At 61.2% G+C, this 23,808-nt stretch overlaps 1 protein-coding gene across 3 annotated transcripts; it reads left to right on the top strand.

Moving 5' to 3' along the window:
• The first annotated feature begins 598 nt into the window (after nucleotides 1-598).
• TFDP1 (transcription factor Dp-1) lies at nucleotides 599-22,543 on the top strand. 3 transcript variants are annotated; one of them, XM_074378605.1, is made up of 12 exons: nucleotides 599-672; nucleotides 1,567-1,641; nucleotides 8,771-8,837; nucleotides 10,524-10,630; nucleotides 13,305-13,426; nucleotides 14,291-14,456; nucleotides 14,661-14,804; nucleotides 15,240-15,308; nucleotides 17,116-17,267; nucleotides 17,657-17,823; nucleotides 18,711-18,789; nucleotides 21,431-22,543. In XM_074378605.1, exons 2-12 carry the CDS (start codon nucleotides 1,630-1,632, stop codon nucleotides 21,576-21,578), a joined length of 1,233 nt encoding a protein of 410 aa, XP_074234706.1. In that variant the 5' UTR covers nucleotides 599-672; nucleotides 1,567-1,629; the 3' UTR covers nucleotides 21,579-22,543. The 3 variants fall into 3 exon arrangements, with proteins under 3 accessions (XP_074234706.1, XP_074234705.1, XP_074234707.1); XM_074378604.1 differs by having other exon boundaries at nucleotides 660-792; XM_074378606.1 differs by lacking the exon at nucleotides 599-672 and adding an exon at nucleotides 884-927.
• Nucleotides 22,544-23,808: the final 1,265 nt, after the last annotated feature.

Genomic DNA, 23,808 nt, shown 5'->3' on the forward strand with positions numbered 1-23,808 from the left:
CCCAGCCTGCCTTTCTCCTCCACGAGTATACATACACACTGCGCACTTACTTGACCCCCCAGTCCTCCGTGTGCGCACACCTGCAGGTGCACACACATGCTCCACCCCTGTCCTGGGTGTGCGTGCTCATGCATACATCCCTTGCCCCTGGCTGCGCACACACGTACGTGCACAACTGGTCCCGGCCCCCGTGTGCATACACACTTACCTGTACACCTTGCCCCAGTCCCCCAGGTACCCACACATCCACCCACAGTCGGCCCCTGTCCCCCTTGTGCACACACACCGACATGCGCTCCAGCCCCTATCCCCCGCGTGCGCACGCACGCAGTGCACCTCCTGCCCCTGTACCCCGTGTGCGCACCCGTGCACACATCCCGGGCCCGAACCCCGCGCGCGCACCGCGGCTTCCGGGGCCAGGCCCTCCTCTCCATCCCTGCCAGGCGCGCGCACACAGGCGCACACGCGGGCACGCGCAGGCGCAGCCTTCCCCTTAGAGCGCGAGCGCGGGCCGCGCGGCGGGAGGAGGAGGAGGAGGAGGAGGAAGAAGAAGAGGAGGAGGAGGAGGAGGAGGGGGCCGAAGGCGCGAAAAGGCGCGCAGGCGCGCTGCGGGAGCCGGGCCGCCGCCCACGTCACCGCGCCGCGCACGTCACGCCGCCCGACGCTCGCAGGGTGAGCCCCGCGCCCCGGCGCCTCGGCAGGGCAGGGACCCCGGCCGAGCGCCGCCGGGACCGCCCTCCCCTCCCGCCCGCCTGCCCGCGCCCGCGTGTCCGCGCGCCGACCGCCCGCCAGGTGCGGCGGGCCGGGGTCCCGTAGGGGCGCGCGCCGGCAGGGCGCCCGCGGACCCCGACCGACCCCCACCCCCGCGCGCCGCGTGCGCTCGACCCCGGTCCCCGCGCGCCCAAGGCCGCCGCGTGGGGCCCCCAGGTGACCGGCCCGGCGCGGTCGGGGTGCGCGGGCCCCGGGCGCGGCCTGCAGGCGGCCTCCGGCGGAGCAGCGCGCGCCGGCGTCCGCGCGCGGCGGGGGTCGGGGCGGGGCGGGGCGGGTCCGAGCGCGCAGGGTCCGGGGTCCGCGGTCCAGGGCTCTGGATGCAGGCGGCGCTGCCCGACCTGCCCGCCGACTGCCGGTTCCGGCGCGCGGGGGGCGCTCGCGGGATGCGGCCGCGGCCTAGTGACAGGCTGGAGGCCGGACCCCGGAAGCCCACCTGTCAGAGTTACCGGTCGGCCGGTGGTCGCCGGAGGGCGGGGGGTGCAGGTGGGGAGCGCATGTGCGCTGGGACGCGGGGCTGCGCCCGGGTTGGGGCGCGGGCCGCGGTGCCAGACTCGTCCGCGCTGGGTCTTTGTGCGCGTCTGTGGAGGCCAGGCGGGCACCCTGGTGTTGGCCGAGCTGCCATTCCCGAAAGGACTTTAAAACCCCGGGGTGGGGGTGTTTCTGCTGGCCGCTCCCGCGCCCGGGGGATGGAGCGCGGTTGGGAAAGGAAGGTGCCTCCGACCTGGAAAGGCGGTGGGGACGAGGTGGTGCTGCGGTATCCTCGCTCATTGCTTGTTTTTCCTTCCTTCTTCCCAGAAAAACCATTTTTCTTCTGTGGAGGGCGAACACTTATAGCATCGATTTCACGGATCTGGTAACATGGCAAAAGATGTGAGTATGTTGCTTCCCGCCGGACAGACTGCGTTCTTGGTGGTTTTCCGGCTTTATTTGGGATGACAACACGGAGATTGCAGGAGCGTGTATTTCAGATTTAAAGCACATGGAACAAGATGAGAGTGGAAACGGCGGGAGGCCGGTGGCTTGTGTGGAGATGCGGGCCGGCCCTACCCCAGCTTTGCAGCCCTGAGCCCCGGTGACAAACCTGGATGAGGCTTGGTGGACGTGCCTCCTGGCCTCTCCAGCCCCTCGACTTGTGGGTCTGATGCCTCTGTCGGGGTCACCCCACGTTCTGGCTGCAGATGCCACACACCTGTTTTGTGTACAGAGCAGGATTTGGTCCATGAAGCACTAAGCACTGGTTTTGGCAACCTTTTTTCTCAGAAAAAATGAAATTCTCTGATTACTGAAATGTGGTAAAAAAAAACAAACAAAAAACTTCTGCGTTAGCTTTTGTATTTGTCGTGAAGCTATAGAATATAATGAATAATTTTTTCACTTGTCCCAAGAAATAGGTGTTTAGGCCCCAAAATGCAGCCTGTTTTATCGGCTGTGTGGCTCTGATTTTCTTGGCGACACCAGTTAGGTTCTCGGAAGCCCCAGCTCTGTCCGTCAGTGTTTGTGAGAACTCGCCGTTCTTAAACATGAGTGAAAAGAGGCTCTTGGTTTACTCGTTTATCGCGTGGAGTGGGACACGCATCTCGGAGGAGTGGCATCTGCCTGAGACACGCCTGGAGGTGAGAGGTGCGTCTGCGTCTGTGGGACCGAGCAGGAGGGGACAGGCCTTCCCGGCAGCCCCCAGGTGTGGACGTTCTCAGAGCGCCAGTCAGAGGGCACCCCTGCTGCCAGCTGTGGGCGGCAGGCTCCCCGCGCTGCTTGGTTTGGCAGTGAGAGTGTGCACAGATGCCCCGTGCGGTGCATTTGAGGTTGGAAATCATGATCTGTGTGTGACTTGGGTGATTTTATCACCTCTGCCTTTGTGGACGGCCACGCTTGGTTCTCTGCACGCGGGATAGCGGCCGTGCTCAGTAAGGGTCCTGCCCCCCGTGTCGCCTGTCCGCACGCAGTGCTGGGGTTGGTGTGTCCAGGACTGAATTTGCTTGTTCTCTGGAGAGCAGCTCCTTGTTCAGGGAGCCCTTTGACTCCTGGGTGTCTGGGGACATAAAGACAGCCGCACCACGTGCCTGGCTGCAGGAGGTCCTGTCTCCTGGGAAGACCGCACCTGTCGTAGGTGCGTCTGGGCTTAGAGTCCCGCGCAGCAAGGCCATAGTCCCTGCGTGCTGCCAGGTGACGGTGACTATGACCACACCCATGTCCTCGAACCCTCGTCTGCTGCCTGTCCCAGGCCGTCTCTGCGAAGCCCAGAGGGTGAGGACAGGGAGAGTGTGGAGGTGGCGTGTGGGGCTGGGGCCTGCGCTCCGGTGCCACCTGTGCGCCTGGTTGGGGCTTGTCACCCTGCCGAGTGACATTGTAGCTTATAGGTCGTTGACTTCTGAGGGCAGTTCCATGAGTTTGTTTTGTGCCGGCTGTGGCTCCCGGGCCTTGTCCTGGTAGGGAGGGTTTGCCTGGCTGAGATGCTGTCACGCTCTGGTGCCCAGGACACTCTGCGGTCAGCGTGGACACTGACAGATATGTCTTGCCATGTTAAAAACGGCGGTTGTGTGAAGTAGGAAGTGGATGGCCCCCAGCGTGTGTGCGCCGTGTGGGCTGAGTGTGTGCGTGTCCCACTGGGCTGCCCGTCCTGCCTGGGCCTCCAGTGTGAGCGACCTGGTGCGCCGGCCTTTGGAAACCTGTGCTTACATGATAAAGGGCCCAATAGCGGCCGAAGCCCTAGCACCAGGCTGGGGGTCCGAGGGGGGAGTGTGGCCCAGGGCCACAGTTGGAGTGGTCTGCACCATGGGGGACAGGGTGCTGCCGTCCCCACTGGCAGGACCCTGCCCTCTTCCTTCAGTGAGAACAGTGAGGTGGATCGTTGGTTTGTAGAATTATGGGGTGCTTCTGCCAGAGATGTTGCAGTGCAGGTCTGGGGCCCTCCCCGCCTTGCTCTGGGTGGGAGTCCCGGCCCAGTCCGAGGTCACCTCCACTCGGGCAGCCCCTGTCGGAGCTCAGCCGCTCCCTTTGAAGGTGCTCTGATCCTGCTGTGCGTCCTGTGAGCGTGTGGGTGAGTCCCCAGGCCAGAGACCAGAGAAAAGGGTGGACGTGTGGGTTTCTGAGGGGCGCTGTGCTGAGCCTGGTTACCAGCTGCAGGGGACTTGCCAGCTTGTCTGAAACACGCATCCTGAGTGTCCTTTCACAGGCTGGGCCTCGAGGATGAAATTGGGGCCAACCCACTGTTTCCTCCGGTCCTTGGCGGCATGAGCTCGGGCCCCTCGGCCCTTCCCCACCTGGGCCACGAGGGGTGAGCTCTGCCCCTCTGGGTGACCCCAGGAAGACGTCTCCGGCCCTGCTCGTTTCTACAAGAGGCTTTTCGTGTTTGGAACTGATTTTTGTCCACGTGGGAGGAAACGGGAGCAGCTCTGAATCGGTGTTAAAAAGCAGAAGATCACAGCTGGGTGAGAAGTGCTGCCGGGGGCACTGGCTCTGAGGGGTCTTCTGGGGGCACCTGGTGTGACACGTGGAGGGGATGTCCTGTTCCTCACGCGGTCGCTGCGCTTTGCAGCCCCGCACGTCCGGCAAGGGAGGGCCAGGAGCAGGGGCTCCCGGAGCAGGAGGTGGGTGGTGCCCACCCTGAGCTGTGCCGTGGCTTCAGGTGCCGCTTTCCTCACATCCTTACCTTTTAAAAAGCCCTTCCGCCTGCTGGTTAACCAGTTACCCCTCAGCGTGGAGCGGTTGGAAGGGTCTCGCTCGGAAGCCAGCCCTGGCTTCTCTCTCCTGCGGCTTCAGGATGTTTGGGGGCGAGCGGGGACGGGCTGCGGATGCCGGGCTGCGCGGTCACTGCCAGCCGAGGGCCAGGCTTCTGGGACGTGGAGTTGCGTGGGTGACTCAGAGTAGGCCTCACCCTGGCCGCTTCTCTCAGACGATCCAGGTTGTTTGGGCTTTGGCCACGGGCGCCGTGGGGTCGGCGAGCAGGCCCACGGGGCTTGGTCTCGCTCTGTGGCTTGGTGCTGCTCAGGCACTAGCCAGGCCCCGTCCGGACGTGCTGTGCCGGGTGTTGGCTGCAGGGTGACAGGCTGGCTTCCTCTCTGTCTGTTGTCTGGGCTCAGGACTCTGTTCATTACCCAGTTGTAAACGGGCATTGGGTTTGACGGAAGGAACCCCTGGGTGTCCCCCAGGCTCTGACAGGCAGCATCTCCTGACACGCCTGTACCTGGTGTCCTGTTAAGTAACATCGTGTCACCAGGGGCCTCGGAAGAGGGACAGCGAGCAGCTCTGCTGGACCCGGCGAGAACCAGGGTGGAATTCTGCCCGGAAGTCAGACTGACCTTCCAGAGCTGCCCCCGGCTCGGCCTGCCCTGGCCTCCCTGCCCAGGCGGCAGTGCTGGGGTGCCGGCTCCCTCCGGGGCCGCCCTGCGGAGGCTGGGCCGCTCGCAGGTGTCGTTCTCGCAGTAAGTGTGAGCTCTGTCTTTTCTGCTGAGTCCCGTCAGAAACTGGGGTTATCCTTTCAGCAGGGCTTCTGCAGTTCAGGTCGTGTTTCTTGTGCTTGTGAACGTAACGTCAGTCGTACCAACGTTAGAAGCCCCAGGAAAAGAAAAAGGGAAAAGGAACCCAGCTGGTGTGTCAGAGGGGTTGCTGGGATTTTGAGTTTACTGCTGTTGGATTTTCCCTTGGTCACACACAGATATGAACGTCCACCACCCTCTTCACGTCAGTGAGAGCCAGTATTTCCCCGAATCAGTCATTTTTTCCTACCATGTCATCTTTAGTGGCTGAGCGTTTATTTGACCCGTTGGGAATTGTAGATGGTCGTTTATTGAAAAAGTGGGCTGAAATGGGAAATACTAAAAAATGGTACGTTCCTACACACCTTTGAAAGCCAGACAGGTGGATGCTCACCCCCATCCTCACCCCTTGCCCTTTGGGTGTAGAGCGAAGGTGCTTCCTTGGGGAGCAGGTCCGCTGCTGGGAGATCCCTGCGTTAAGCCGCAGCCCGCGGTGCCCGATTCGGATTTCTGTAAGTGGCTGAAGGACGTAGACATTGGAGACACTGAATGCAACCATGCAGAGTGTTTTCAACGTTTCCTGGCTTTTGACAACATGCCGAAGCCTCACACGTGTGTTTAAAGTGAGCACAGCTGAGTGGTGGCCGGAAGGCGGGTCACCTGAGTGTCCCCAGGGTGGGGGCTGGTTAATGCAGCAGATGCACTGTTCCACTGTGTCCCCTTCCATCCTGGCATCAGAGATTCCGGTAGTTTCCAGTTAAATCTCTCAAGTTTGCACAGACCCATGGTGACCCTCAAGTTCTGAAAGTGTGGCTCTGGGTGGACACTTCACGTGTGCAAGGTCGCTGGGGTGTGGTCGGTGGCTCTGAGATGGTCGTGCCGGTTTGTACGACTTCCGTCAGGTCGCAGGAGAGAGCCCACTTTAACGTCCCAGCGTCAAAACTGAGTCGGGTAACAACTTAAAAAACCCGCACAGCGCGCTCCACTTGGTAGGTGAGAGTTTAAATTGCATTGTTTTAGTTTGCATTTTTCGGTTTGGAGTTTGGATATTTTCCTCTTAAACAGCGTTTCTTTGTGATCGAGGAGCATGCCCTGTGCCCGTCCTCTGTCTGGGCGCTGACTTCCTGCCCGTTGCCTCCACTGCAAACACGGGGACGCTAAACCTTCGTGTCACTTCACAGCAGAAAGCTGGCGTCAGTTCTGTTGCTCAGCACCAGTGGTCAGGAACGGTCGTTCCAGCGTGAACCCGTGGAGGACACACCTTGGGTTCACACCGTGAAGTTCCCCGTTGGGTGCAGGTAGCGGTCCAGAGTCTGGATGTTAGACTGCACCTCCACTGTGGTCTGAGGCCGGCCAGGGTCTGTCTGCGTCCCTGCGCCTCCTGGGGGGTGGGTGGTCTCAGCCCTGGTCGATCCTCTGCTTGTGGGGTTAGTGCCTGAGTACCCAGCGTGGGTCTGATCTTTGCTGTCTGTTTGCTTTTCAGGAAAATCAGGGTTTGCGTGCAGATCCTTTTGCCAAATTGATGGCGTCTAAATCCTGTTTTGCAGGAAGGTGGGGTGAGGGGGAAGCTGTGCTGGGTTTGGGAGCTGGCGTGCTTGGCGCTTGGTCCAGGTGAAGGCGCGCCCTCCTGGAGGTGGTGTTGCTTTAGCGCTGCCTCTGAAAATCTCGTTTTCTAAGTTTAGGTGTCTTGTTTGAAACCACGTGCAGCGTGACAGACAAACGTTTGCCTTAGTATTGCCCCAGGAGTCGCCCAGGAGTTAGGACGGCCGTGGGCTCGGGGTGTCTTTCCGTTCTCAATGCTCCCCGTGCCCTGCCCCCAGCACACTCGCCATGTGGGCACAGGGAGGTCACAGAATTAGAGTCTGGGGGCTTTTCCACTGCAGGGAACGTTGAGCCCTGCTGTAGCCTGAGGGGTCAGCAGGGCACTTCCAGGGGAAGAGGATGTGGTGGGGACCCCCTCCTCCCACAGGTGTAGCCCCGCTTCCTAACACACTCGAAGCTGGCTCTGGGGGGCTGCAGGACCCGCTCTGACTTGGGGTGGGAAGGGGAGGGTCTTGGGCGGCCGCAGGCCCCACCCCCCATGGCGACGGTGGCACCGTCCTCCCTGGTTTGAGTGATATATCGGTGACATGTGGCCCAGGGGCTCGGGACTCTGCTGGGTCCTCGTTTGTGCCAGTCCTTCCCTGGGGGGACCTGTGGGGGGGTGTCCCTGCCATCCCGTGGCCCCGGAGGAGAGCCATCCTTGTGCGCCCAGGCTGACGGTGTGGCTGGCGGACGGTGTGTCATGTGGCCTGGCTGACCCGCCGTCTGCAGGATGAGAGGAGAGGGATGTGCCTGCTCGGCCACCATCCCTGGTAGACAGACCGGTGTGGGCAGCCTGACAGCTGCTCCCTGCAGCCACTTTTCAGCTGGCCTGGGACTTGGTCCAGGCTGGCAGTGGAGAGGCGTTGCCACGGCCGGTCTCAGAAGGTGTGCTGGGAAGAGGCTCCCGCCCGGGGCTGCAGCCCCAGGTGTGTGTGGGCGGACGGGGCCCAGGGCGGGCGGGACGTGAGGGGCTGTGCTGCCTGGGCCCTCCAGGGCTGGGTGGCGTGGGGCTGTGCCCAGATCCCTCTGCTTTCACGCCTGGCTCTCGTGTGCAATGTGTGCATTGGCGTGTATGCCCGTGTGTGTCCGTTTGCGTGCGCAGGTGTGTGTGTGTAGGTGTGTGTGCATGTGGTGGGCGTGGCGTGTGTGTGTTGTCTGTGTGTGCACGCATGCATGCACGTTAGGTCAAGTGGCAGAGCTGGGTTTGGGCCCCTTGCCCACGAGCAGAGCCCCGTGTCCCTTGGTGGGGACGCGGGCAGAGGATACTCAGCAGAGGAGCCCGTGGCCCCCGGGTGTGGGACCTCAGTGCAGGCAGCACGGTGCCCACACCGGGCGGTGGACTTCAGGCCCGTCAGGGGAGCAGGTCCCACTGTGTCCCGCCCTGGAGGTGTCCCGGCGACAACCCAGTGGCCCTGGGCCCTCCAGTGCATGTGTTGGGTGCACAGGCCTCTCTCAGCTCATGTTTGCCTGTGCCTGGCTGGGCCTGACTGTGAGGCTGCCTGCATCCCTGCACGGTCGCCTGGCGACAGGACCGGGCCCCGGGGTCGCGAAGGGGAGGGTGGACGAAGCGGGGCCCCCACTAGGCTCCTTCTGGCCCGGGGGTGGCTGTCCCCACGTGGGGGCGACGTGGCCAAGCTGCAGGTCCTTGTGGGGCTCTCCGGCTGGATCAAGGTGATGCCCTGCGGTCACGCCTCTGCCAACCTTGGACGTGACCCTTGAAGTGACGTGCGACCGGTGCCTGGAATACGAGTATTCCACGGTGTCTCAGGCTAAGCTTGAGAGGCTGGAGCCTTCACACACTCTTGTTTATGCTGATTGTCGCAGCAGGACCGACGGGTGAGGGCCCTGCACGTGGCCCTGAGGGGGTGACGGGGATTGTCAGCAGGGTGACCCCATCCCGCTTGGCAGTCCTGTTCATTCTGTTGCTGTTGCTCCCACAGGCCGGCCTGATTGAAGCCAACGGGGAACTCAAGGTCTTCATAGACCAGAACCTCAGTCCTGGAAAAGGTAAGGGTGCCTGTCTCGGGGCCGCACGTCTGTGGAGCAGCGTGTTCCCTGTTATGTGTTGTGCTGTGTGTGTGTGGACGCGCGCGCACGTGCCTCTCTGGCCGTGGGGCCCACTGGCCCGGGCTCGGCAGACCTCAGAACTCAGACAGCTGCGCCCACTGCGCATGCACGCCTGAGGCCTGGTTTATTTTGGTTTGTAAGTTGAACGCTATTTGCAAAGATTCAGGAAGCGTGGAAAAGTGTGAGGGAGTAACCGCAGGTCACGTGCCTTCCCTCCGTCTTGCATCCGGCCCGTGTGAGCCGCATGTGTCTGTGCCACTTGGGGGGGTCTGTCACGGCCCCTCCCCAGGGCCCGGAGCTCGCAGCTCCTCCCTAAAGACGAGGTGGGCCTGCCAGCAGGTGCGTCTGAGCCAGCGGCTCCTCAGACGTGGAGTCGCTCCATCAGGCAGATGCCGCCATTCTGTCTTTTAAAAATCTCTCACGTGTCAAAGACAGTTTTTAAAACATTTGCTCTTGTTAAGATGCAGGTCTCTGTTTTTAGAGGAAAGTAAAACTCAAAGCGGATAAGCCTGCTTCTGTTTACAGCAGATAATCTAAATGTTGTCGGTGTCGGTTGGTAGAAGTGTCGCTATTCAGGCAGTCGAACTGCAGGAAGAGTATCTGTCCCAATCAACTCGGTTAATAAGAGAATCACTCAGTGTTCACGCGCAGCAGTGAAGTTCATTGTTCACTGGAATTGGAAGAAGTCTGTTCTTTAAAATGCATGGCCTGAAAGGGGTTCAGAAGTGCACCTTCCGTCCAGGCTGCGTTGAAGACCAGGCTGGAGGCGATGGTGAGCTGCAGCCGGGGGACGTGAGGCAGAGGCCTCTGCTGACAGCCTGTGCGTGTGGCCCCGCCCGCAGACCCCCTCGGGGACGGGAGCCAGCCCTCAGGAGACCTGGGGTCCTGCAGGGAGTCCCCCTCCCTTGCGGTGAGGCTGTCCAGGCCCTTCCAGGGTGGCGGGCCAGTCCCCGGGGGCTTGCTGTCACGTTGACCGTGTTTTATTTATTTCTGTAAAACGAAGCTCTTGTTCCGTACCTGCTGCTTCCCCTGGCCCGAGGCGGTGCCGCCAGCAGGTGCTCTCCGCGGGCCCTGTTGCGGAAGGAGCGTTTCCGTCCTTGCCTAGAACTTCCCCTCTGCTCAGTGTTAGCTCGTCTGAGGTGCAGAGAGCCGGCAGCGTGCTCAAAGGTGTTCTTCCTAGAAGCGGAAACGTGGCTCTGCTTCTCAAGGAGAGGTGGATTGTTGAATTTCTAAACTAGTTTTGCAAACATACAGAGGAGTATTGGAATATAGGTTAATTCTAATTTGAAATTCTGTAATTGTCACAGAATTGTAGATTTTCAAGTGCGGTTACCTCCAGGTCCTGTGGTCCCACCAGAACATTCTGTAGGCGGGCAGACAGCCCACAGGGGTGGGGGCAGACGGGTGACAGCCTGGGCCCCGACCCCTGGGTGCGGGGTTGGGGGAGGCAGTGTCCCTGCAGCCCCCTTTGGGTTGGAGGGTTTGGCTCATTGAGTGTTTGCAGCTGAGCCGTGGATCTGACCTGAGAAGAGCGGGCACAGGACGGGTGTCTCATGAGAAGCGCCCAGAACTCCCCTGGAGCCTTCACTCAGGAGAGACGTGGCCTCTGGTTTCCTTGCGTTGCAGGTGTGGTGTCCCTTGTAGCTGTCCACCCCTCCACAGTCAGCACGCTTGGGAAGCAGCTGTTGCCAAAAACGTTCGGACAGTCCAACGTCAACATCGCTCAGCAAGTGGTAAGGCCTCCTGTGTGGCCCATGGAGCTGGCCGCCCCTTCCTGGGGCTTAGGAGCTTGTGGCTAGGGTGTAGGTGGTTTCCGAGTGCTGTGTGTCCTTCCCCGGCCCGGGCCTTCCTGTCCTTACGGCAGGACCGGCCAGGGCAGCTTGCCTGCCAGCTGCACGTGCCCTGCCAGCCTCCGTGGTCCTGGACCTGCCCTGACGGGCGTTTCCCAGGTGGCCCGTGTGCTTAGGTAGAGTGGCCTGAGGTGGGGGGCGGGGGGTGGACCGCTCCTCAGCCTTGACCCTCCTATGGGTGGCCTTACTTGCCTACCCGGGACACAGGGCTGGTGTCCTGGGGCCCTCATGGTGGGGTCAGGGATCTGCAGGCCGTTAGGCACTGCAGGACAGGGTGTCCCTGCTCATCCTGGCTGACAGACCCCCGTGCCGGGCACCCTCTCCCCCGAGCACCCACACCAGCCCGTCAGCTGCTGCTTGTGGGTTTGGCAACGCTTACCCTGGCTCGGGGCCCCGCACGGCTGGGAGGAGGGCGTTCTCTGCCCCAGGCTGCCTTCCCGGCCCCGTGTCCAGACGACCCCCCAGGCCCGGGTGTGGTGGCGTCCGGCTGAAACACTGTGGTTTTCAAATCGATAGTTTGTAGAGATCCTGGACCTTCCTCGGCCTCACACATGCTCAGTAAACCTTGGTGGAAGGTGAAGGTTCTGTTTTTTGTTTTACTTTGTAACCCGTAGCGTTTCGTCTCACAGGTGCTGTGTGTTGTCGCGGAGTCACACCTGAGAATAGCTCAGTCGTTACAAGGCTCGGCCCTTGCTGCCGGTTTAAATAACTGGGGGGAAGTAACATGAGATTTTTCGGTTGGTGTGCCTTCTGACCGTCAGCTTTACGAGTCTGAAGGTTTCGTCCCTTGTTTGGACCCCCCCGTTCTGGAGCAGAGGTAGTGCTGGGAGTCCATCCTCCGCAAGGTACCCGTTGAGCGAGTTGAAGCTCACATGTCCCGGGTGCCGCTTCGTCTTTACGCTCAGGAGGTTAGAAATGAAAGGGCTGGCTGGTCTCACGGGTGGCTGAGGCTTCTGCGTCCCTGAGCGAGACCCGTCGGCTGGCCGTCTGGTCTCCTCATCCCCCGGCTGGCGGGCCAGGCTTGGGGTCCCGGTCAAGACTGAAGGGGGCCCACAGGCGGGATTTCCCTGAAAAATGGTGAAAACGGGAAAAAGCCCGCAGTGTCCACCGTGAGGCTGTGGGTAGCGGCCAGCAGGCAGGCGGCGCCCACCGCTCACATCTGCCCTGTCGTCGGGGAAGGCCACTTGGAGGGAGCTGCTGCTGAGTGCCTGCTGTGTGCCGGCTCTCTGTCCCCACCGCAGAGCACTTGGACCGAGAGGGGTGCCACACAGTGGGAGGACGGTGGCGAGGCCCTGGTGTCCAGTGGGGCACTGACCCTGAGGCTGGGTCCCCACCTGGGGGAGCAGCAGCACGTGAGGTCAGCCAGCCTCGCCTCTGCCAGCCACGCGGGCGGGTCCTGGGTGCCCTCCGAGGGTGTGACGGCTCTGCGGTCCCCAGTCTGCTGACTGTGGCTCTGGCCGACTCACCTCCCCATGACCCGGGGCCCTGTCTCTCACACACTCCTCGTGAGGCCCGCCCCTCTGCAGGTTGGCCTCACCCCTCCTGTTGCATTTTTTAGAACTCTCGCTATTTGATTCCATGTTTTTTGAGTGAGAGTGACCTGCACTCTGAGGAAGGCTGTGGCGAGGCTGCTGCCACTGGAAACATGAATTAAAAGAATGAAATTCAGCTGAGCTGTTTTTTGTCCATGGTTTGTGGATCATTAACATTGACAGGTGACCTGGGCTTAGGGATAATATACAAAGTGCCAGGTCAGCTGTCCCAGGGCCATGGCAGGCAACACTTATCCCGCTAAGACGCGGACTCTCCGGAGTGTCCAGCTTAAAATAGCCTGGACACAGCCTCCCTCTGAGGCTGCCCGGCCCTGGAGAGCCGGTGTTGGCACGGTTGGTGACGTCACCATGTTGTGAGGCCCTCCTGTGGGGCCGCCGAGACGCAGTGCTTCTGGGTGGCTCCTGGTCTGCAGCGGCACCTCTGAGAAGCCGGACATGGCTGTTGTCATGTCCCTGTGTTCGTGCTCCAACAGTTGTTGACGGGGCCAGAGTTCTGAGTGCTTGTTTGTGTCCCGGGGGCAGCAGGACCCTGCCTTTGCCCCCAGTGTGGTGGCCTCCCTCCCCGTTGCCCTGTGCCGTTTGGGGTTCCCGGACCTCCACACTTGGGTGGGCTGGTGGGCACCACAGCCAGTCTCACTGGCCCCGTGTTCCTGTTTCTATTTTTTGGGTTGGTTGTACCACCATTGGAGCAGGGTTCATTCCTGTCCATGTCAGTAAAAGCAAAGGAAGTTAAAGAGTCAAAAGCTGCAGGCCCACTGTTGACGGCTCCCACGGGGTGTGTCTCCTGCCGTGTCTGTGTGGCTGGAGGAGGTGCCTGAGGTCAGCCAGGGAGGTGGAGGTGCTCAGAGCAGGAGGGAGGTCGTGGACCGCGGTCCAGTGTCCACCGGCACATGGGATCGCTGCTTCTCTGTCTCTGGGGTTAATGGAACTCAGCAGCGGCCGTAGGTAGTGAGAAGTTGTACGTGGGGGTCTCTGACTGATCTGAATCATCTCTTTGACTGTAGGTGATCGGCACGCCCCAGAGACCTGCGGCACCCAACACGATCGTGGTCGGAAGCCCCCACACTCCTAACACTCACTTTGTGTCACAGAACCAGCCTTCAGACCCCTCACCTTGGTCTGCCGGGTGAGCATGCACCGAGGTTTACCCCAGCCTCTGCCTGCGCGGGCCAACCACCCTGCCGAGGACTGGGAAATGCCGCACACGCCCAGAGCGAGTGTGTGTGCATGTCTGTGTGCGTGTGCACGTGTGTGCGAGGCTGGGCTGTGGAAGAGCCCCCTGTGTTCCGGGGTGGGGTGTGGCTACACTGAAGAAGAGGAGGAAGCTGGCTGTGTAACGCAGCGTTGACTCTCACACTTGGCGTCCACACCAGAAAGTGGCGTTTTTCAAAGCCCAGTAAATGTGGTGGCCCCGCGGCAGCTTCCCCTGCTGCACCTGCACACGGCCAGGGGGATGGCCCCCCACACGTCCTCGGACCCTTTCTTCCACTGATTGGTTGTACTTGAGGGTAGCTGTATGGCTTTCCTTAAAAACAGACAAAAGCTAAGCTGAGGAATCGCGTTTGTGTTGGTTCTAAAGCGAAAATCATCAGTGCCCGGAGTCCATCAGCTAAACCAGGGGGGCCTGTGCTCTGTGTGGCCACTTGGGAGGTTCAGAGAAAGCCCGGACGTGGGGCCTGCCTCCCCGTCGGCAGCGCTCTGGGGCCGTCCTGCCCCCGCCCTGCCTCTCCTCGGCCGCCCGCGTGCGCACCGGGCCCTGACTCCGGCGGGGCTCCCGTGACTGCCGGTGCCGGTGGCGTCTTCTTGAGCAGTGGCCGGTGTGCCAGGTCTCAGCAGGGGTGTCCCGGGTCCCGCCCCCGGGGATGTCTGCTCTCCCTTGCCGGGCGTCGCAGGTGCAGACGTGAGGTCTGGCTGTGTCCCAGCCCTGCGTGCGCCGGCCCTGCTGGCACCGCCGTGCTGAGGCCGTGGCCGTCCCGTCTCGTGCCTGCAGGAAGCGGGGCAGGAAGGGGGAGAAGAACGGCAAGGGGCTGCGGCACTTCTCCATGAAGGTCTGCGAGAAGGTGCAGCGCAAAGGCACCACGTCCTACAACGAGGTGGCGGACGAGCTGGTGGCCGAGTTCAGCGCCGCCGACAACCACATCCTACCCAGCGAGTCGGTGAGGGAAACGGTCGGGCCGCGCGGAGGTTCTGAGGGATGTTTTCCGCCCTGTTTGTGGGGTGACGCCCACAGCCCCGGTGCTTTTGTGCGCAGCCCCGCCCGCCTGGCTGCCAGCGAGGTGGGTGCCCCGCGTGGGGTGTGTGCCCCCAGGGCGTTCGGGGCCTGACGTCCGACATCGGGAAACCCCTCTCCATCCCCACAGGCTTATGACCAGAAGAACATAAGACGGCGCGTCTATGATGCCTTAAACGTGCTCATGGCCATGAACATCATCTCCAAGGAGAAAAAGGAGATAAAGTGGATCGGGCTGCCCACCAACTCGGCGCAGGAGTGTCAGAACCTGGAGGTACCCCCTGCCCTCGGCTCCGTGTGTGTGTGCAGCAGCCCCTCCTGTCCACACCACCAGCACCTGCTGGGTCTCGTGCTGTTGTGCCTGGACCCGGCGGGAGGGTGTCGGGTGCTCTGTGTCCTGGGCCCCTGAGGGGCCTGCTTTCCCCCTGGCGGGCCCACCGCTGCAGGCACGGTGGGTGGGGTGGTGGGCTCCAGGGTGGGTGAGTCTCGAATCTGAGCTTGTGGGTGTCTCGTTAAAAATCACAGCACGTCCAGGAAACGGGGAGATGGAAAGAGGCTGTGTGGCGCTGAGATTAAGAAAGCCCCGTGCCGGCAGCAGCCGCTGTGTCCCTGCGTTGGGGCCTGCCTGGGGCGGTGTCGGCTGGGGCTTTCACGTGTGCGTGTGGAACAGATTGCGATGATGCCTCATGTTGGTGGTTTGTCTTTGAAGGTAGAGAGACAGAGAAGACTGGAGAGAATAAAACAGAAACAGTCCCAACTCCAGGAACTCATCCTGCAGGTAAGGACACGCTCGTCCTGCAAGCAAGGTGGTCCGTTGCTCCTGCAGCTTTAGTTCCTCCTCAGCTGCAGTGTCTGCACATCTCTGTGTTTCAGCAAATAAAGTCTCTACTCTGAGATTCTGAATACAGGTTCCATGAACGTTCACTGAGCTCGTCCCATGCGGATGTCGTGGACACAACGAGCCCTCAGGGACTTGGGCCGTGATCTGAGAGGGCGCATGCGTGTGTGTGCGTGCATGTGCCTGTGTGCGTGTGAGCCTGTGTGTGCGTGCATGTGCGTGCATGCTTGTGCATGTGTGCACACGTGTGTCCACGTGCATTTACACGTGTGCATAGGTGTGTGTGTGTGCTTGCATGTGTATATTCATGCACGTGCGTGTGTGCCTGTGTGTGCATATGTTCGCGCACATCTGTGAGTGTGTGCACCTGCCTGTTGCTCGTCAGGAGGTGTCTGGGTGGCAGGTGGGCTGGCCCCCGAGGGACAGTGTGGAAGGACTCTCTGGGACACATATGTCCTGTGTTCTGAGCACCAGGCCCCAGACTATGTGAGATGAGGTGGGTCCGCATGTGTGGTCAGAGGACAGGCGTCAATACACCCAATCCTGCCCCAGACACGTGTGTCGGTGAGCCTGCAGAGACGTCACCGAGCACAGCCCTGCCCCTGTGGAGTCCCGGAGGCTCGTGCTCTGGGTCGGAAGCAAGCGTGTGTTGCTGGAGGGTGGCTCATCCCTGGGCTGAGAGTGTGGTGCTGGGGCTGCCCGTAGGCCGTGGGTCAGGGAAGAGAAGGGTTCACAAGATGCTTGTTGGCCCTGCTTAGGTTGGAGGGTGTCAGGGAGTCTCGGGACCCTGTGGGGGGACTGTCCAAGAGCCAGAGGGCTGGGGGTGTTAAAAGCTGTGACAGCAGGTGGGACCCTTGGGCAGAAGTGCGGAGGGTGGGGATCGCCACCCCAGGAAAGGCCGGCAGGGTCAGTGTGGGGTTTGGGGCATCTGCCAGCCTGGCGTCCAGGACCCAGCGGAGGAGGGTGTGCATCTTGCCCCTGCGGGTCTGTTCAGCACGGGGGCCCTGGAAAGAGGGGCCTGGACCCTCCTTGGGGACTGGCCCAGGGGGTGCTTTGGTGGGTAGGGAAGGGGCCGCAGGGCCAAGGGGGCAGGTGGACAGATGGAGGAGCAGGTGGGTGCAGGTCCACCAGGGAGGGGAGGGCATGCCGGGCAGCGGCCCCTCCTGGCTCCCAGGTTCTCCCACTGAGTCCCCAGGGATGGGCTGTGCTGCTTGAAAAACATCCTAGTCGCTGGCTCCCTCCCCCGGAGCTGTCGCTGGGGAGAAGCCGGTGGGGGCACTTTCTGGCTTTAATTCAGGGGCAGGAGAGTTACCTTAAGGGTGAACTCAGTTCTAGCTGAGGCCCCAGGAGAAACAGCCTTTACTGCCAGGCTGCCTGGCACATCCGCGCTCCTGGGGGCCCCGTAACTTGAGGGTGGGACAGCGGGGGCTCTCAGATCCACCCAGAGCGGCAGGAGGAACGGAGCCCCGAATCAGCGCTTTTCCTTTAGCCGCCCCCCACCCCCCGGCTGCGAGATGTGTGTCCAGGTGGCCTGAGTGCCTGTGTCCCCAGCTTCCTCCAGACGTGTGGTGTGTGGACGTTTTCTTTGCTGGGCGACTCCTTGGGGCTGCTGCCCCAGCCACTCTGATCTCTAAAGGGGGGACCAGACCCCCTTGGCGTCGGTGGGCTCTGGAGGGTGTCAGCGCTCAGGGAGGGTAGCTGTTCGGTGACAGCCTGTGTGAGCCGTGTCGGTCGTGCGTCCTTTCAGCAAATTGCCTTCAAGAACCTGGTGCAGAGGAACCGGCAGGCCGAGCAGCAGGCCAGCCGGCCGCCCCCGCCCAACTCGGTCATCCACCTACCATTCATCATCGTCAACACCGGCAAGAAGACCGTCATCGACTGCAGCATTTCCAACGACAAGTAGGTCTGGGGCCGCCCTCGGCCGATGGAAGGCGCTGTCTGGTCCCCTCGGTGTCTGACTTACAGTCGTCACGTCTGGGCTCCTCGCAGGATCAGTGTGCCCTCTGTGTCTCACTTCCCTTGTGACGCGTCCCCTTGAGGAGGACGGCGAATCCAACCCATGGGCTCTGGTCAGGGCAGCTGTTCAGTCCGTCCTGGGGGCCGTGGACTCCCCAGCCGGGCCCTGCCCAGCGCGGAGGTGCTGCCGGAGCCCCTCGTGCAGCGGCCCCGGCGTTGATGTGTTGTGTGACTGAGGAGGGTTTGGGGCAAGTGGGGTGTCCGCTTGGGGCCCCTGAGTTGTGTGTGCGTCTCAGAGACGGTGCTTTTCTGACCATGACCTTCTCCTCCAGGTTTGAGTATCTGTTTAATTTTGACAACACGTTTGAAATCCATGACGACATCGAGGTGCTGAAGCGCATGGGGATGGCCTGTGGCCTGGAGTCGGGGAGCTGCTCTGCCGAGGGCCTGAAGGTGGCCAGAAGCCTGGTGCCCAAGGCGCTGGAGCCCTACGTGACAGGTCAGCCCCCGCCTGGACGGAGCCCCCCCCAGAACAGAGCCCCCACCTCCGCGGCAGGCAGCTCCAGCCTGGCACTGAGGGCAGAGACAAACATGGCGGGGGCCACGTCGGTGGGGTTCTGTCTGGCGGGGCCGTTGTCCCCGGACACGTGGGTGTGGAGTCTACCCGGCACCCTGTGCTTTGCCGTGTGGTTTGCACAGGGAAGCTGGTGTTGGGGTTCCCTTCCAGTGGGGCCCCGAGTTGGGAGATGGCGATCTGGAGGGGTGCAGTAGGTGGGGGCCTGTCCCCCGACGGAGTTGCTTGGTCTGTGCAGCCAAGTGACCAAAAAAGTCTGGAGGGTCAGTGCCCATCCTGACAGCAGGCGGGCGTTTGCGGGGGGAGCTGTTGCTCTGGGTCTCAGGCACCTGTGGATCCTTGGCTGAGCTGGTAGGGTCCTGGCCACGGAGGGATGGACTGCATGGTGAGAAAAAGCTGCCTCCCTGCCTCTCTGTGGGGTGGACTTATCCCCACTGCCTCGGGTGGGCCTGAAGGGCTCCCACGCAGTCCAGGAGGAATGGGAGTCTGGCCACAGAGCGTCCCGTGAGCGGATCCTGCCCGCCCCCTGCTCCCACCGCGGCTGTGCCCTGTTCTCAGGGGTGCGGCGGCCTCCAGGCCGGGGCGAATGTAGGTCTTTCTTCCCTTGGTTCCCATGTCTTGCTTTGTGACGACAGCGCCTATCCCAGCTCGGCTGAGGTCACCAGGGACTGCTTACTGGGGACGTGAACGAGGATGCTGAGCCGCCCAGGGAGGCCCGGCTGTGGCCCTGCCTGGGCAGCTCCGAGGGACGGGCACAGCCGTTGTCTCAGCACGTGTGCCTCCTACGTGACTTTGCTTTACTCCTTTTCCAGAAATGGCTCAGGGGTCACTTGGCGGCGTCTTCCTCACATCTGCGGTCTCGGCTTCTAACGGCACAAGGCTCTCTGCTAGGTGAGTAGCTGTGGTCCTGGCAGGGTCATCCGGCAGCGGGGACCAGCCCTCCGCAGCTGCGCAGACCGGGCTCACTGCCCGCCCAACGTGCTCACGCTGCCCCGAGTCACAGCCCAGCCCGTCTCCTGTGCAGAGGCCCCTTTTGTGTGACCAGTTTCTTCCCCAAAGATGAGCAGTAACACACGGGTTTTATTTTTGAGAAACTAGCGCCTGCAAGGTGGGGGCAGTCACGTGACCCGTGGCAGCCCGAGTGACGGTACTCCTTGGTCACACGTTTCCTTTTTCTCTTAACACATTTGAGGTCACAACTACGTATAATTTTGTCCCCTCCTTTCTTCACTTGACCATTTATTGTATTTTTCTGTGCTGAAGGGGCTCTGACGTTTGAATCCATGTGTTTGACCTTTGGCCCAGCAGTCCCGGGCAGAATCATGTTGTGCCTGGGGGTTTATCTTAGTTTTTAAAGGTAAATGTGAGACGGTGTCAGCGGTAGGTGTTGATGATACTGGGTTTATTCGCTTTTGTGCGGTGTTCTACGTTGTGTATGTTACTTTGTCTTCATCTGAGTGTTAATTTTAAGTGTTTAGCTTCGTAAACAGAGCACAGTCGGCAGTGAGTCCAGCCACCGGGGCCGAGTCGTGGTGTGGACACACCTTCCACGGAGGCCCTGGTGTTGTGCGGCCTCTGTGGCGCTGCTGGGGCCCCAGCGCGGCCCCAAGGGGTCTCGCCGGCAGGGGCGCTTGCCCGCGGGGTCGGCCCCGTCGGCGGGGCCGAAGGAGCACGGAGTCCTCCGGGTGCCTGCTCTGGCTGGGCCTCGGCGGAGGTCAGCTCGGCTGTCAGTTCCCGGCCTGCCCCTGCGGGTGTGGTCAGCCTGTGGAGCCCGGACGTGCTTGCTCCAAGAGGTGGGGTTTGGGTGTTTTCTAAACTTTCATCTTTAAGGAACTCCTTCTATTGATTCGTTTTCCAGAGGCTTGTGTCGGTTTTTGTAGCGAAACAAGCAAAGCCAGTACTGTTTCTGAAGAAAAGCCCCCGTGCGTGGTGGTGGACGTGAGAGTTCACAGAGGCGGGTGACGCACATTTGCTGACCCGGCCTCCGTGTCGGGAGTTGGGTGGCTCCCAGTTGCAGGAGGAGCTGCGTGGTCAGCCTCTCGGCTCAGGTCTCAGCCTTCCCGACGTCGTTGCTGGGCTGGGTCTCCCGGAGCGGGGATTCCTTTGTCGAAGAGCTCGGCGTTGAGTAGGTTTCATCGTGCAGCGTTCGCAGACACCAGTCAAGTGTGAAGGTGCTTGTGTGATTTTCTGTTCCAGCATTAGGGTCTGAGGCTGCCCTGGCTGGGGGTGCTGGCGGTGCCACCGGCCGTCAGGGCCTCCGGGGGCACTAAAGCAGCAGCGTGTCCCCGAACCGCGTCACACGCCCAGGCCCCGTCTCAGGTCCCTGACGGCTGGTTTCCAGTGCGGCTCTGACCCTTTCACGTCCTGTCACCTCTGAATGGGTTTGCTCTTCCAGAGTCACCTCCCTTTGTGGAAACAGTCGAAGGCCTTCAGGTCGGCCTGCTGGGCGAGCCCTCCCTCTGGGGCAGATGCTGCGGCTCCGAGTCATGGCGGGAGGCCTTCCCGGAGTCTGGAGGCTGGATGAGCTCTGGGATTTTAATTCTCGGTCGACGTCCTTTCCATACTTGGTGTTTCTTAGAAAACCTCTTTGCCGTTCACCTCGGGTGCTGAGATGCTGAAATGACGTGTGACTTTAGCCCGCCTTGTGGTGGGCATGGGCCCCGGACCACCGCTGGGCCCGCTGACCCCACGTCGGGGGCGCTGCACTGGGATCTTTCACCAGGACCCTGGCTCTCAAACCCCCTCCATTCCAGGCCGGGGCCCCCACCTTCCGGGCTGGATGGCGCTTTGTGGTGAGCACTGCCCCGCTCCTCGTGGGGTTTGGGTTGCACCCACGGCCTCAGATGCCAGTACCCCCCCAGTTGTGACAACCAAAGATGGGGTGAGGCTCCTGGGGGCATCTGCAGGCATGGGCGGGTCCCAGACGCTCGTCCGAGGACCAGCGTGTGGGGGGCCAGGCATCCCTGGCTCCCACTGCCCAGGGCTCCCCGCTGACCATCAGCAGGCGCTGATCCACAAACTGTGAGCACAGTGGGGCCCCGGAGCCGGGCCGGGGTGTGGGCTGCAGGGCGTCTGCGTGAGACTCGCTGGTCTCAGCTCACTGTCACGTGGCGCAGACGCCGGAGGGGCCGGGGCGTTGTTGGCACACGCGCCTGTCCACGCACGAGTGCACGTGTGCACGCACAGCTCACTGGGCCCTCCCTGGCACCGCCGTCGGGGGCCTCGTGTGGAGGGTCCCGGGTCATCCTTTTCGGGCAGGGCCTTTTCTTCCCCTGCCCCCGCCTCTTCCCGGGGGTCCGGAGGTTTTCCGATTTGTGCACCTGCAGTCTTCTTTCTGACGAGACTTGAACGGGAGCAGACTCACTGCTGGGGTCCTGCTGGGTCCCCTTGCTTTGGACGCAAGAGGGTGACGGGGCCACGGGTGCTGGACTCCGTGCTACGTGAGGCCCCCGCTCCTGACTGTGCCCTAGACACCCCGCCGCCCGCCGTCCCTGGTGCGGCCGCTGACCTCGTGCACCTCCCGTCCCTGCAGTGACCTAGCCAACGGCGCGGACGGGATGCTGGCCACCAGCTCCAGTGGGTCGCAGTACAGCGGGTCCAGGGTGGAGACGCCCGTGTCCTGCGTCGGGGAGGACGACGAGGAGGACGACGCCTTCATCGAGAACGAGGAGGAGGACTGAGCCGCGCGGCGCTGGGAGGGGAGCTGCGGAGCAGCCGGCTGGCTCTTGGCCTCCTTGGCGAGCGCAGGACTCAACGTGCGCCTCCGAGCGGCGTGGGCTTGTCCTCGGGGTCTGGACCCTCGGGGTCTGGACGGCTGGCCTGGTGCAGCCAGCTGACGCGCAGCCTCCGCTGCTTTAGGATTTTCTGTTTTCGTTTGCTGTTTCTTTAAATTCAGAGCTTCTGTTGCCCCTTGAGGACTCTTGCTGGGTTTGCTGAGGAAGCTGGGCTCCACCCATCGTTGGTGAGGACAGACGGATGGCCTCCGCCCAGTGCCGAGTGCCGCCTGGTGAGGCCCCGATCGCGACCTGCCCGGCTCTGCTCCCCTGCCTTTTCCTTACGACCTCATTTCCCTTAAATTATATTGACCGTGTGACTCCATCGGGTTTGTACTTTGTTTTTGCTCTGCGTTGCAGCAAACACATTGCAAAGTTCCTTTTTTGTTTTTGTTTGTTTGGTTTGGTAGAAGTTTACTGCCGTGCTGGTGCAGCTGTGGAAACTCTGGAAAGCTTGGAATGGTTTATTGCTTATGGTAAATTCGCCTGATTTCTTACAGGCAGCGTTTGGAGACTTTTTATTACATAGTTGTTTACATACTTATAAGTCTATCATTTAAAGACATGTACTGAAACAAATGTTGTATTTGTTTCGCAAGCATCTTTCTGTAATCTATTATAAAATTGAAATTAAATATAGAGGATGTTTTAACAGTTTTTTAACTCAGAACTTGTCAATCATTTTTAATAGTTGTTTTTTTATAAAAAGAAACAGGAATTTCAGGACAGGCAGTAGTCTCTTTTAAAACTCACTCACAAAGAACCGTTAACTGCACCGTTGCTGTTAGCTGCCTGTTCTAAACAAGCCTTTTTATTGGAACACAAATAAACTTTTCTGTAATATTTTGTGGAATAAAGAGACTTTAACTGTCTGACTTGTTTAACTCGGCACCGTTGGTTTTTATTAATGAAGCGTGTGTGTGCATTTTAAACAAGCCGCGAGTCCCTCTGATACAGGGGCGCTGTTGGGACTCGCCTCTCCACCACCGTGGGAAGGAGTTCGGCCGCTGCCCAAGGCGGTCCTGGGGATGCAGCCAGGGCGGCGCCCCCTCTCCGGTGGCCGGGGCTGGGCAGAGGGCTCATGCCTGCCTTCCTGCTCGCCTTGTTTTCAGGGGAACAGTGCCCACCACCTACCATGCTTTACTCCCTATAAAATGTCACCTTTGTGCACACATGTCCCACAGGGTTACCGAGCACCGGGGGTGCCCTCACGGTGACGCAGCCATGGCGAGATCACCAGGCCGAGTCACTGCCTTTCTTCTGGATCCTGAAAGATGAGACAGATTTTATGGATTTGACTCTTGGAAAAGAGTAAGATTGGAAGGCAAGATAGAATTAAGTGGTTTATTCGAGCTGGTTGAGTGAATCTGTGAACGTTTCAGGAGACGGTTGTGGACTTGAGCAGGGGCGGGCGTCCCTCAGGCTGTGGCCGGAGCCCCTTCCTCCTGATGGTGACTGTAACTCCGACTGTCCTGTGGCTTGTGGGACGGAGGGCCGGGGAGTCTCAGCGCCACATGCAGGTGGACGTGCGGCCAGCCCGGCTTCTCCTGGGCTCTGCACCCTGCTGCGTCCTCCTCCAGTGCATCTGGGCGGGTCCCACCAGGATGACAGCCGCTGGTTCTGAAGGGCGAGGGGGCCTGTGACTGCTGGTTAGGTGGTCATGTTGCTCTCGGGGCCATCCTGGGCAGGCGACAAGGTTCTGGCACCATCTCCTCATTGCTTCTCCTGGTGGGTGCTTGGCCGTGGCCCTGTCATCTCGGAGCATCGCCATCTGGGTGTCCCCGCCTGCACCCTTTGGCCCCCGGTGTCCCTGTGGTGCTCTGTGGGGATGTGTGTGTTTATAAAGGTCACATTTTGTAAGGAGTGAAACATTAAAGGTAGTGAGTGCTGAGTTTCTAACAGGAGGGCCTGTGGCTAAATGGGCCGAGTACTGACTGGGTGTTGGCACAGCGGCTCCTGGAGATGCCAGCACCTGCACGTGGGTGCCCCGCGTGAGCCCAGCCTGTGCCTGCCGTGTGCCCAGTGAGTGCCCCGCGTGTGCCCAGCGAGTGCCCCGCGTGAGCCCAGCCTGTGCCTGCCATGTGCCCAGTGAGTGCCCCGCGTGAGCCCAGCCTGTGCCTGCCGTGTGCCCAGCGAG

The sequence above is a fragment of the Camelus bactrianus genome, chromosome 14, assembly GCF_048773025.1.
Source record: "Camelus bactrianus isolate YW-2024 breed Bactrian camel chromosome 14, ASM4877302v1, whole genome shotgun sequence".
Lineage (NCBI taxonomy): Eukaryota > Metazoa > Chordata > Mammalia > Artiodactyla > Camelidae > Camelus > Camelus bactrianus.

What these genes read in the sequence shown, in the direction of transcription:
- TFDP1 (XM_074378605.1), top strand. An exon ending in AGGAGTGTCAGAACCTGGAG is followed by an intron (nt 14,805 to 15,239) that starts GTACCCCCTGCC and finishes TTGTCTTTGAAG; the next exon opens with GTAGAGAGACAGAGAAGACT. An exon ending in GCTGGAGCCCTACGTGACAG is followed by an intron (nt 17,824 to 18,710) that starts GTCAGCCCCCGC and finishes CTCCTTTTCCAG; the next exon opens with AAATGGCTCAGGGGTCACTT.